This window comes from Cannabis sativa, chromosome 1 (assembly GCF_029168945.1).
Source record: "Cannabis sativa cultivar Pink pepper isolate KNU-18-1 chromosome 1, ASM2916894v1, whole genome shotgun sequence".
Taxonomy (NCBI): domain Eukaryota; kingdom Viridiplantae; phylum Streptophyta; class Magnoliopsida; order Rosales; family Cannabaceae; genus Cannabis; species Cannabis sativa.
The window spans coordinates 23,718,361-23,733,034 of NC_083601.1; the positions used below are offsets into that span (position 1 = coordinate 23,718,361).

The 14,674-nt window shown below is 31.0% G+C and overlaps 2 protein-coding genes across 2 annotated transcripts; both read left to right on the forward strand.

Moving 5' to 3' along the window:
- The first annotated feature begins 747 nt into the window (after positions 1-747).
- LOC133032710 (uncharacterized mitochondrial protein AtMg00810-like) lies at positions 748-3,648 on the forward strand. Its single transcript, XM_061106919.1, has 2 exons — positions 748-1,206; positions 3,112-3,648. The coding sequence occupies exons 1-2, from the start codon at positions 748-750 to the stop codon at positions 3,646-3,648; spliced, it is 996 nt and encodes a 331-aa protein (XP_060962902.1).
- A 702-nt stretch (positions 3,649-4,350) lies between these two features.
- LOC115704986 (cathecol O-methyltransferase 1-like) lies at positions 4,351-12,801 on the forward strand. The gene is made up of 4 exons (XM_061112505.1): positions 4,351-4,924; positions 11,834-12,144; positions 12,225-12,289; positions 12,377-12,801. The coding sequence occupies exons 1-4, from the start codon at positions 4,374-4,376 to the stop codon at positions 12,671-12,673; spliced, it is 1,224 nt and encodes a 407-aa protein (XP_060968488.1). The 5' UTR covers positions 4,351-4,373; the 3' UTR covers positions 12,674-12,801.
- The last annotated feature ends 1,873 nt before the right edge of the window (positions 12,802-14,674 follow it).

Below are 14,674 nucleotides of genomic sequence, written 5' to 3' on the forward strand. Positions count from 1 at the left end.
ATGTTTCTAAGACACCTATTGATGATTACCAACAAGCCATTCCAGAGGCACCTGACTCGTCTCAACATCTCCACACCAGTACACAAAGCTCTTCCAACAACACACCTGATGCACCAAGTCTGGCTGCTGCTGCAGAAAATTTACAACCTGTTGCTACAGAAGAATTGCAGGAACATATCACTGAACAACCTGATGTTGTTACTCGAAAAACAAGCAGAATAACTAGACCACCAGCATATCTCAAAGACTTTGAATTCTATTCCACTTTGCAAGACAAATCATCCACACCTCACACTTTAAATAAATATCTTTCCTATGCTAGATTAGCTGAATCTTACAAAGCTTTTATCCTCGCAGTTACTTCTCTAAAGGAACCACAAACATACAAACAAGCCATTCAATTTCAACAATGGCTTGATGCTATGAATGCTGAATTAACTGCTCTTCGTAACAACAAGACATGGAGTGTTGTTCCCCTACCACCTAATAGACGTGTTATCGGTTGTCGCTGGGTTTATAAAATAAAACTTAATAGCGATGGTTCAGTTGAAAGATTCAAGGCAAGACTTGTTTCTCAAGGGTATACGCAATAAGAGGGCCTAGATTTTTTTGACACTTTCTCACCTGTGGCCAAAATGGTCACTCTTAAACTTCTTCTCGCTATCTCTAATATCAAACAATGGCATACACTACAAATCGACATAAATAATGCCTTTTTTAAACGGGGACCTCAATGAAGAGGTCTATATGGCACTACCTCCTGGACTAACCGATTCTGACCATGACTCTACAGGTACCAAACTCGTGTGTAAACTCCACAAATCGATCTACGGTCTATGTCAATCTTCACGACAATGGTACAAGAAGCTCACGGCAGCTCTCATCCAAGAAGGCTTCAAACAATCCAAAGCTGACTATACTCTCTTCACTCGAGGAATCAATGACAGCTTCATAGCACTCCTTGTGTACGTTGATGACATTGTCATCACTGGTCCCAATATTCACATTTTGCACCAGCTACTAACCACTCTCAATCAACAATTCAAACTTGAGGCACTCGGTCAGCTCAAGTATTTTCTCGGATTCGAAATTGCCAGAGCTTCTACTGGCCTTTTCCTCTCTCAGGGACAATATACGCTTCAGTTACTCGAAGATAATGGCTACATTGGGTGCAAACCAGCAAAAGCCCCAATGGATCCTAGAACTGTAACGCCCGTATTTTATAATAGTAAAATCCGAAGTCTAATTTTGATAATTAATATAGTAATAATTATATGGATCGGGATCCCGAGTATCAAAATACTAGTTAAAAGTGTTTTACTAATATGTACATATACATTTTTTTTTTTAAAATTTAGCGGACAAGCATCCTCAAAATACAGACTCCAAAATACTAATAAACCGAAACCCTCCAGGTTGCACTGCCGCGATATGTACAATCATGCCGAGTTCCACCTCACTGTTCCTCCAGCTTTGCTTTTCCTTTACCTACACAAGGTAGCAAACTGATGAGTCAACAGACTCAGTAAGATATGCAAGAAATATATAAAAGTAGCACGCTGCCAGCTTTATGATCAAGCTGCCCTGAGCTTAACAACGAAGCTCACCAAATGGTTAAGAACGTTCTTAAGGGTAGTACGACTACTATACCAAATGCACTAAAGTACCAACTCTGTACTTGTGTTGGTAGAGCCCTAACTGTACTCCCAGGAATTACTAAGTGTTGTACCACGAACACGACGTACCCTGGGTACTCGTGTTGGTAACACCGTAACCACATTAATATTCAAAACAAGCATATACATTCATATATATATTCTTACGCTATCTTACCTCGTTCCTTGCTCAAGTGTGTCGGTCAGCCTGAGTGGAAGTGCAGCTCGACGTTTTACAGGGCCCTAAACCATAATGTTTAAAATCCGATGAGAGACTCGCTAAAACACTTATCGGGGATTTAAAATAGAAACTAAACTTAACCCTATCGATAAAAAGGATGCCAACACTCTAATTTACTTAAAAACGGGAAAAACTAGGGCTCGGGAAAAAGCCCCAACCGGCAGGCCGGTTCCCAACCGGAAGTCCGGTTCCTGGGACCAACCGGTCGACCGGTTGCAACAGGGCCCCAGGAACCGGAATTCCGGTTCTGAGCTGGGAACCCCAAAAATTCCCCCCCCTTTACTCAAATCAATACCAAATCTTCTAAAAACTTCCAGAATACCTGCATACACTATTCTAAACCAAACCCAAGCTACAAATCACAACAATTCATTCAAATTCCAAAAACACCATTAGAGAGCTAAGTTTGAGTTCTCAAACTCTAACTTTGCTCAAACCTCAATTCAATCCATAACTTTAGTTCAAAATAACTCAAACAACATCAAACAATCTGCAGAATACTAAATTAAACCGCCATAGGCTATACAGCAACATATCACTCAAATTTCTTCAAAATAACTAACTTAGGTTATGGAAAACTTAAGGAAAAAGAATAGGGGAAGTTACCTTGAATTGGAACCTTAGAACTCAATTAGAATTCTTGATATTCAGCTGAAAACTCACAGCCCCTTGCTGCCTAGAAAAATCGAGAGAGAGAGAGGAAGAAGAAGGTTGAGGGAAGAGTGATGACTTTCTCTAGTATTTTCTAGTTTTTTCCTCAAGAATAAAGGTTAAAGACTCTTTTCTATAAATGTAATGTTTTAAAATCAGAATAAATAAAATAATGTAAAATAAAAGAATAAAGATTAATAACTATCCTTTAATTAACTACCAATAACTTAGCAAAAGGGTTTCTAAGGCATTTTAATCACCAAAATATCCCAATTAATAACCAATACTATTAAACCTACTATAATGCCCCGGAATAAAACAATGCTATAACATACAACATACAACTCTCTAAAGGCCCAACGCCGCTGTCCACCGCTTCCGAACACCAACACAACAATTGAGAAATTTACATGAATAGCATAATAAATATATACGAACTCAGATAAATTCCCATAATTGTATTATTATTAATAATAATAAAATCTCATACATAAACCCTAATTATTTAATAATTTAAGGTATTAATCATATGCGGTCTTTACACCAAATTGGATGACCAACAAGGCGAGCTCGCCTCTGGCCAATCCTTCAGAATATAGACAGCTCATTGGCAAGCTCCTCTATTTGACTTTATCTAGGCCTGATATTACCTTCGCAGTAAACAACTTGAGCCAGCTTATGTCCGCTCCTCGAACACCTCATATGCAGGCTGTGTCTCATTTACTTCGGCATCTCAAAGGAAGTCCTGGGCAAGGATTACTATATCCTGCTAACTCCTCTATGCATCTCCGAGGTTTTTCAGACTCGGATTGGGCTTCTTGTCCCGTTACAAGACGCACAACTACCGGTTTTTGCATTTTTTTCGGTGATTGTCTCATCTCTTGGAAGACCAAGAAGCAACCTACCATTTCCAAGAGTTCTGCTGAAGCCAAATATCGAGCACTTGCTGCCACCACCAGTGAGATTACTTGGCTTCAATATCTTCTCCAAGATTTCCAAATTCCACAACACAAACCAGCATTATCTACTGTGATAATCAGTCGGCAATCCACATTGCAAACAATCCCACCTTTCACGAGCGCACCAAACATATCGAGCTAGATTGTCACCTCATTCGTGACAAAATTAACAACTCAACTATTCGGTTAATGCCTGTTTCAAGCAATCTACAGTTAGCCGATGCTTTCACCAAACCTTTACCTTCCACTACTCTCTCTACTCATACTACCAAGATGTCTGTATATGACATATACAGTCCACCTTGAGGGGGGGATATTAAGAGTATTGTTATTTCCTTAAATTTCCCTAAGTGTTCTGTTAAAGGTTTATTGGCTGTTGTAACCTTACAAGTTACAGTTAGAGTTTATCCTCACTTCTCTAACTGTTTTATCTACTCTCTTCAACTGTATTAACGGTTTCTTTACCACAGTTAGTGTTGTTCTTATATCCTAGTCTAAGTTGGGTTTAGTTAAGTGGGTTTGGGTTAATTAGTCTGGTTTACTCATGCTGTTATATAAACTCAGTTTCAAGCTTTGCTCTGTAACATTTTGTATCACAATTAATAAAATCTTTTCTCTTCTTTCTATTCCGCAATATAATAATGTATTTTTTACAAAATAAATATATTGAACCTTCTAATGTTTTTTATTTTTTTATTTTAAAAAAGTACTTGTGAATCTCACAAGTTGCCAAGTTGGTGAACAAGAATTTCTGTGATTTAAAACATGCTGTTTTTTATTTTTTGGACCTTTTATTTTAATTGGTGGAGAAGCAAAAAAAGATAATGTACTTTGAGGTGACAAAGTTTGTTTGACACTATCTAAAGCATGGTGATGTTTAAAGTTGACTTGATCATTAGAGACTATAAACCAAAACTAATAACTCGATTATTTTATCATTGTAGCAAACACAAATTCAATCTCAAGCACCAAAAAGAAAGTAGGTACGTTCTCATGGCACCTCCCTCGGAAGAATTGGTAAACACTCCACAAATCGTTAGCGGTGAAAGGAAACAAGAAGAAGAGAACTTTGCATACGCAGCACAGCTTGTGAACTCAAGTGTGCTCTCCATGTCCTTGCAATCTGCCATTGAGCTTGGAGTTTTTGATATCATAGCCAAAGCTGGTGATGCAGCTAAGCTCTCCGCGCAGGACATCGTGGCGCAGATGCCTACCACCAACCCTGATGCGCCTAGAATGTTAGACCGCATCCTCAGAATGCTGGCCAGCCACTCTGTGCTTGCATGTTCTCTGGAGAATGAGGATTTAAGGGTGTACGGTCTTAATGATGTATCCAAGTTATTTGTTACTAATGAAGATGGTGTTTCATTGGGTCCATTCATGTCTTTGTTGCAAGATAAGGTCTTCTTCGATAGCTGGTCAGTATTTATTTAGTCCTCTGTTTATATATGCTGTCCATTTTTCCTGTCCAAGGTATATGATATTCAGACATTGTTTACTTTGGTTTTGGAATTAGATTTTTCCCAAAATAACTCTGGATTTCCTATATATATACATAAAAAAAAACTGTCTCGAAAAACTAAAACTAAACAAAAAATATGTTATGTATAATAAATAAAACCATACCTGTTTTAACTCACGCATACATTAATATTTTCTTGTAAACTAATTTTTTCAAATAAAAAAAATAAAATCAGAACGCATGTATAATGTAATCTATAATTATTAAAAAAGTACCAACTAACATTTTTATTTTCTTGCTTTATTTTATAACTAGTGAAGTTATACCTGCTACGCACGTGATGCAAAATATTCATGACCATATAAATATTGAGAAAAAAATACTACTTATACTCAATATTACTATAAAATATTATATCACTATTATTATAATTAATTAAATATTAATTCTGTTAACTATTTGTAAGGTGAAGACTATCCCCACTTAAAAATATATATATAAATATAGAAAAATTAAAAATATATTCCAAAAAATAATTGTACAATATATATTTATAATATATTTTTAGCACATAAATAGTTATTATTCTATTATGTTTATAAGACAATACACACTTTAGTTATTTAGCTTCTATATATATATATTAATTCTAAATAAATTTAACGCCAAAGATATGATATGTTACAGTTGTATTTGTTGTTTTTAATACTCCCGTAAAACATGTTATTTAAATCTTATTTTTAAAAATATAAATGACTCTATTTTTTTTTTAAAAAAATAATTACATAATATTTTAAATGAGTATACAATATAGACCACCATTTATAAAAATAAAATTATACATATATAAAACATTATAAAGATGCGAGTACACTCATTTTTGGATCATATATATATATATCACCATGTATACATCTACATAAAACTTTTTTTTTTTAAATGACATAAAACCTAATTACATATATATTGGAGAATTATGTGGTGTACCTACATAGACCCTAATTATATATATAGGAGAATTTCGTGCACCCAAAAATAAAAAATTTCATTAATATTTTAGTTAGTGATAGTTTGTTTCTTTAATAGTATAATTATATAAAGATAAATTATATTTTTAGTATAAAAAATTATTCAAAATTTATCAAAAGATTCTATAGTACTGTAATGTACATCTTCAGTAGCATTCTCTTCATTTTTTAAAAAACAATTTGTTAATATAGTTTATAATCAAAAATTTATAGTTGTCTTACAAATATTTATTTAGTTAGCTAAAATTAGTCAAAATTATATATATATTTCACAATAACTTTCAAATTGTACAAAATCAATTTTACATTGTTAGAAAATTATATAAAACATAACGAAATACAACTAAGGAAGCCATTGGTAATATTTACTATAATTTGAGTAGTTTTATTTTTTTTTTTTTTAAAAAAAAAAAAGAAAAATTAAATTTGAAAAAATAAAGAAACTCCACAAAGATATAAAGAAAAAGAAAAATATGTATCCTACTTTATAATTATGTTATAACTTTTTTTTAATATTTTATATTAGATAATAAAAATTTAAATAATTTAATCTTAAATTTTTATCAACTTAATTAAAATAATATTACAAAATATTTTTTCTAAATATATATACATTTGTATGCATTTTAATATTGTATATAAAAAATAGAACTATCTTAATATTATGTCTACCTAAAGTATTAATGTATTTATCAAAATTATTTTTCATATTATTTCTAATAATTTATTATAAAATAATAAAATACTTTATCATACATACTTCTTGAGTTCTAGATATTTTATTAAAAAAAATTTACTTTAAGAGAATAATTTTTCAAAAGAATATTAAAAAAAATATATATTTTTACTAATATTTGTTTTTTACTAATAACTTACTATCATATTAGTTTGGATTTAATGTTAATTAACAAGAAAAAAAAAGGTCATTTTTGTAATTTAAGAAGCCCAAAACAACATTCCCTCTTTTATATATTTATTTATATAGATTACTAATAATTTTTTTTTTACTAATAACTCACTACAATATTAATTTGGATTTAATGGTAATTAACAAAATAAATAAAGATAATTTTATAATTTATTGTAAAAGCCCAAAACAACATTCTCACTTTTATATAGTTATAGATATATGATTAATCTAAAATTTTAAAGGTATTTTATGCATTCATTATTTTTTATTTATATATAGATTAGTACATTTTTAATAAATATTGAGTTTTTTTTGGTTAAATTCTCTCAACTATTACTCTACTTACACTTAATTCTCTAAGCTTAAATTTTGATAGTAAAACCCTCTAAAGTACTGAACTGCTTGTAAATTTAAGACGTCATTTATTTTTTTACAGTCAATTGCCGATATAAACTGCTTGTGTGTACATTTTTGTACATGTGTCAAATTTATATTTGTACACCTAATAATATTATTTTAAAAATATAAAAATTATTTCAAAATTTATAATATATATATTTTTTTATTGTTTTAAATATTATATTTTTATTTTTTATAATTTTAAAATGAATTTCGAAAATAATTTTTAAATAATAATATTAGGTATACCAATATAAACTTGCCATGAATACAAGATTGTACACATAAGCAGCCCATAACAGTTAACTGAATGACACCTTAAATTTCCTACTAATTCAATAGTTTGGAGGGTTTTACGGCCAAAATTTGAGCTCGGAGGGTTAAATATAAGGGAAACGATAGTTGGGAAGGTTTTTCCGCAAAAAACTCATAAATATTTCTTGTTTTTGTTTTTGTAAGAAATGTTGGGTTTTTTTTTTTTTTGCACATGATGCTGGTATCTTTTTTAATCAAAATAAATATTTTGTGTGTGATGTTTTTGTTGGACTTTGCTTTTCCACCTTGTTGGGGGCTAACTCATTTTAGTTTTTCCCCATTAGTAGGATATTATCTGCTTTGGGTCTAAGCTCTCACGGTTTTATTTCTGGGAACCTTTCCAAAATACTTCATATTAATGGAGTAGTGTCCATCCTTATATACCCATGACCTTTTTCATTTCTAGCCAATGTGAGACTTTAGTTGCACACCCAATAATCCTCCCCTTAAATCAAGGACCACATACCCGTGGCCTCCCCTCCAGCGAAACCACCTTGCGCTGCCGTTATCAACACCAATGGAACTCGCCGCTTGACCATCAACTTTGTCAAATTGACTTCGACACAAGTCCTAACACCGATCTCCATCTTGTACCACCGTAATTATTAACGAGACACGCCACCTGACTACCTCAATATCAAGTAGACTTTCAATGCAAGACACAATATAGATTTTTAATCGCAAGGTCATCACATTAAAGACTTCTCCCACACATCACATATGCAACCCATTATCCCAGCACTCGTGAATCTTTAGCTTTGATACCACTTGTTGGGCCCCATTCTTTAACCTTGTTGGGCTACCACCTCAACTTGACTCCAACATTAGTATGATATTGTCCGCTTTGGGCCTAAACTCTCACAATTTTATTTTGGACACCTTGTCAAAAGGCCTCATACTAATGGAGTAGGTGGAACACTTATACCCAAAGCAACTCTTGCCTATTCTTTCGATGTAGGACTTTGGTTGATACCTAACAATCCTCCTCTCAAACCAAGGACCAACTCGTGACCTACCCTCCAGCAAAACCACTTTGTACGGCTGCTATCGCCAAATAGAACACACCGTCTGACCTTTAATATTGCTAGGAAGACTTTCAACACAAGACACGAAACACATATCTCCATCTTATATCAACGTAATTACCAACGGGACACACCACTTGACTACTACAATATTAAGTAGAATTTTGTCAAGACACCATACATATCTTCAATTGCGAGGTCATCACATTGAGGGGTTCTCCCACACATTGCACATCCAGCAACCCACTATCCCAAATTTTGAACTTTTAGCTCTAATCCCACTTGTTAAGCCCTATTCTTTCACCTTGTTGGGCCGCCATCTCAACCTGACTCCAACATTAGTATGATATTATCCATTTTGGGCTTAAGCCCTCACAGTTTTGTTTTGAGCACCTTCCCAAAATGTCTCATACTAATGGAGTAGGTGGAACCTTTATATTCAAGGCAACTCTTGTCTATTCTTCTGCTGTGAGACTTGGATTGATAACCCAACAGTTTGAATGCAACCTAGAAAATAAAGCTACCTTTAGTGATAACCTTTTAGTCACAACATAAATTTTTTATAACTAAATGTGACTTTTAGTCACAACATAATAATTTTTATACACAAATTTATAAGGTTATATTTATATGATTTTAAAAAAAATAACCTACATATTTAATTAGTATTTTTTATAGTAAATTTAAACTATTTCAAAAAGGTAAAGTAAATGATTTGTAACAAAAAATAAAGTCAATTAAAAGATAATACAAATTATATATTAAAAAAGATATAATACATACTATTTTTCTTTTTCTTTTTTTTTTTTTAAGTAAAAAAGAAACCATAGGACAATTAATTTTGTATGCATTATACATATATTTTAGTAATGATAAAAATGTTAAGTTTTTATGCTTAATTTTTTAATATAATTAGAAAAATCTTAAATTTTTACATTATATGGACAATGATTGTTTCATTAGCTAAAAGAAGAAATTAAGAAAAAAAAATTATTCGACAAAAAATAAAAAAAAAATTGAGTTTGACTTAAATATTTTGTATATAAACATATTTTTATATAATATAAAAAGAGATATTTTTTTATATATATTTTTTTTAAATTAAGTAACTAAGTTAAGCATAAAAATTTAAATTCATCTTTTATTATTCGTCAATATTAGATCAAAATCTAATAGTTTAATATTTTAAAAATTAATATTTATATTTAAATTTGTTTGGTAACTATTAATGGGTAATACCCATTGAGAAGTGTTCAATATATATATGTAAATGTACTAATTTTAATTAGTTTTTTTGATAGTATTAAATTGAAGTTTTTACACTATATATTGAAATTTTTTATTTGTTTTTTCTTTTTTATTATGGGGCAGAATTTTTTTAAAAATTATTGTGTTTTTTTATACTATGTATTGTGTTTTTTTATACTATGTATTGTGTTAAGTTTTCATTGTTGTTTCACTGTTATTTTTTAGTTGTTCCACTGTTATTTTTAATTCTTATGTTTTGTTGCTTTACGGTTATTTTTATAAAAAGACAGTATTTTTGTAAAAATTTCTATTTAACAGTAAAATTGTAATCTTTTACCCAAAATTCAATATTTTTGTAAAAACTCCTATTAAATTTAATTAGTTAACATCTCTTTAACATTCCATTATATTTGTTTTTTTATTGATTCAATTATCTGAATTATAATGTTTTCTCTTTTATTATATTTAAGTGAACTCATATACTACAAAATAGTATTTTTAGTCACAATAAAAGTTGAGGTTAAAAGTAACAAAGTTGTGACTAATTGTAAATCATAATTCCAATATTGTGATTAAAAGATTTGTGACTAAATGTATTAATCACAAAAATCACAGTTTGTTGTGACTAAAATTAAATTAGTGCCACATTTTACCTAAATACTATGTTTTTGTCACAATAACTTTTTATTATGAGTGAAAATCACATTTAGTCACAAAAAATTTAAGTTATAACTAATGAGTTATTACTAAAGTAGTTGTTTCCCTGGATTACACCAAGTTTTCGTATATACACTTATTCCGTCCTATGTTTATTTTGTATTTGTCAAGTCTTTTCTTCAGTCAGGAAATAAACCATAACTATGCAACCCTATTCCTAATAAATTAATCCCAAAATAACATACTTAAATTATAAGAAAACCTATTGAGGCTACAACTGCAGAATTTACACTTTCAAAATTTTTATTTGTTCTAGTATGTAAATAAATTGTAAATACGGTCCAAGTAATAAATGCCCAAGTCTCCTTTGGATTCCAATTCCAATAGGATCCCCATGCTTCATTAGCCCATACTGCACCTGAAAGAATACTTATGGTTAAAAAGATAAAGCGTAGACTAATAATACGATAACTCCAAAGATCCAATTGTTGAACCAATTGTATTATAATTGAGAATTATTTTTCTCATACGTGTATCATTGGCATTACTATATACAGTGGACAGAGAATTGGACAGGATATATGGGCTGAGGACCCACTTCCTAAAAGCAAAGTTTTAAAAACCAATTAAACTTTTAAATGTTGTTTGATTGAAAGGAAAAAAACATATAAGAATACAATGAGAATAGTAATAGGAATTGAATAGAACTAAATTTAAAATGCATAAAAATAATAAAAGATTATTAAATTCTTTTCTCATCTTGCATTAAAATGGTTTTTCTTTATATTTCAAATGACAAAGTCATTTTATACCAAAATAATAAAAAAATCATTCTATTGAAATGACATTCTTATACTTCAAAATGAAACCAAATAAAGAAATAGAATAAAATTTATTTTATTTCCATTTTATTCTATTTCATTATCTTCAACCAAATGTCACACTAAGATTCGTTTGGTATGTCTTATTAAATTATACTGTATTATATAGTAATAGATTATATTGTGTTTTCTTTCATATTTTTGCATATATAATGCTACATAAATTTTTGATTTATATAAAAATATTGTACGTGGATATGTACATACATAAGCCAATACTAAAATACAGTACTATATAAAATATAATACAACTTAATATAATATCATACCATATAATAAAGTTCACCAAGCAGATTCCTTAAAGAGTTTAAGAGTTAATCTACAAATAATTAATCAACATAATTTTAGTATAAACTTGTATGCCTTGCTTATTTTGAGTTTTGAGCTTCAATGAATGAGCAGGTCCGAACTGAAAGGTGCAATTCTTGAAGGAGGAATACCCTTCAATAGGGTCCATGGAATGCATGCTTTTGAGTATCCAAGCTTGGACCAAAAATTCAACCAGGTAATTAACAAAGCAATGTATAATCAGACTACTTTGGTTATGAAGAAGATCCTAGAGGTTTACAAGGGTTTTGAGAACCTTGGGAAAGTAGTAGATGTTGGGGGTAGTTTAGGGGGGACCCTAAACCAGATCACTTCCAAATACCCTCATGTTAAGGGTATTAATTTTGACTTGCCTCATGTTGTAGAACATGCTCCCTCTTATCCAGGTATTTTCATGAATGGTTTTCTATTTATGAAAGTCATGTCATATATTTTCACTGAGCATTTAAGCTTGTTAATGTTGCAGGGGTTGAACATGTGGGTGGAGATATGTTTGAAAGTGTTCCAACTGGGGATGCCATTTTAATGAAGGTCAGTTTTGGAAGTTTCCCAATTAACTTGCATACACTTTTTCTTGATAGTAATTTTTACTAATGTATACTAATGTTGATGATTTAGTGGATACTTCATGACTGGAGTGATGAACACTGCTTGAAACTACTAAAGAATTGTTACAAAGCTATTCCAGACAATGGGAATGTTATAGTTATGGAGGCCATTCTTCCAACTGTACCAAAGACTAATTCTGCTGATAGATGCACCTCCCAAATGGATGTGCTTATGATGACTCAATGTCCAGGAGGAAAAGAGCGCAGCAAAAAAGAGTTTTTAGCATTGGCAACTGGCGCAGGATTCAGTGGCATAAGATTTGAATGTTTTGTTTGCAACTTTGTGATCATGGAATTCTATAAGTAGATTGTTAAAGCAGAACAAAGAATAAGTGAGCTCTTGAGAAACAATGGTGAACTAGAAAGAACACAATGATTTGAATGAATTGTAATAAGCTCTACCTTATCAGTGGTGACTTTATTTATTTAGACTGAGATGAAAGAAGTTAGACATAATAGTTACAAGAATTGTTATTCAGCTGTAATGACAGCTTTACGAAACTAATAAACTAACTCTCAACTAGTTGGGGAAGCCTCTTGTGTATCATTAACATTCCCCCTAAAAATATTTGGAAACTAGAGAGTTTCATTGAGAGATAGCAAGAAGCTTGGTAAGTAAGTCTGCTATTTGGAGATTGGATGGCAACGGATGTCTCAAGAGTTGGCAGGACTTAATCATGCACAAAATCAAGATCGATCTTTATGTGCTTCATCCGGGCATGGAAAATAGGACTTAGAGCAAGAGAGTTGGCTCCTTGGTTGTCTTTGAGAACTAATTGTTATTAATTTTCACAATGAGCGTGCTATTAAAAACAATAATCAACATAAAGACATGCTCATGCTCATGCTCATGAGTCACTTAGAATCATTAACTAGTTGTCCAAGATCACAAAAACACAAGATGGTCCAATAAAATCTCGACCATTCCATTGTGGTCCTAGTTACACAATATACACTATAAATGACACTGCATCAAAAGATTCTAACACTAATTGCATTTGTAACCAAATGATTTCTGAAAGACTCAAGGCCAAAAAACGGTATCATCAAGCTCTGTACTTAATCTATCTACATCACGTTGTTCTCTTAAAGACCAGCCAACTAAGTTTGTTCCAAGAAAATATGTAGTAGCCTACTACTTGTCTGAGATTGAACGACGATTATCAACAGAGTTGGCCTAATCGGCATCTGTAATTTGTTGGATATCTGTAAATTTTGAGTTGGTGTAAAGCTGAGACTACATAGAATGAGTTGTACACTTTGCCAAGCATACTCAAAGGTAGGGGCTAAGAAACTGATTTAGCTTGTTTTGCCAAAACCATATTCAACACAATAAATAGTTTTTCTATTAGATAAATCATAGATTATAATATATAATTTTTTTTAAATGGATTTTATAAATATATTTTTGAGTTTGTATTAAAACTTTCATAGTTTTTTTATTTTTTTATTTATTGGGTTTTTATATATGCCATGAGTTATAATTAGTTTGTGAAATTAGTATTTGAAAAGGAAATAATAAATTTTGAGTTCTATAAATAATAATAGCAATTAAGTCTTTTTTTTTATTATTTTTCACAAAATTTTTAGTTTTTTATTTCTTTTAGAAAGAATCTCTGTACAATATTATAGTGGCAAATAATAGTGCCAAGAACACATTGTTTTTTTTTTTTTTGAACAAAAGATTATTTATTCATTCAGAAACATTCCGCATCAACAATAGATAAAAGTTCAGAAAGAGCATTACACTTACTAAAGATACGATCTGAGTGAAAACAAGACGTTCGAGCAACACAATGAGCAGTCCTATTAGCAGACCGTTTAATAATTTGCAAAGACACACAATTAAGAGAAGAAAATAAAAAACGATAATCTTCAACTAAAAAACCAAATTGAAATGGCATTGAAACTGAGCCAAGAACACATATTAGTTTACCAGTTTATAAATTTACGAAATTAAGCCTAAGTCGTAAATAGCAAATACGCAATAGCTCATTATCATTATCGAATTCAAATCTACCTGATAACAAAGTCAAATGAAAAATAGTGCACTCTATAATTGAGAATCGGTCTACGAGCCTCACTCCATGACCTAGCTAGTCTTATAAGTAAAATGATTTCGCTCTCTGAAAGTGAATCTTATTTAAGGGATTGGTCCTTCTCAAAGAAAAATCACCTCACACCTTCTGCATATTACACTTTACCCATTACACCCATTCAACTCTAAACTCTTTATTTTCTTAACATTATAACCTCAATTCAATTTCCGACAAAGATAATAGCTTAGTGCATGTTTGACATCGTAACT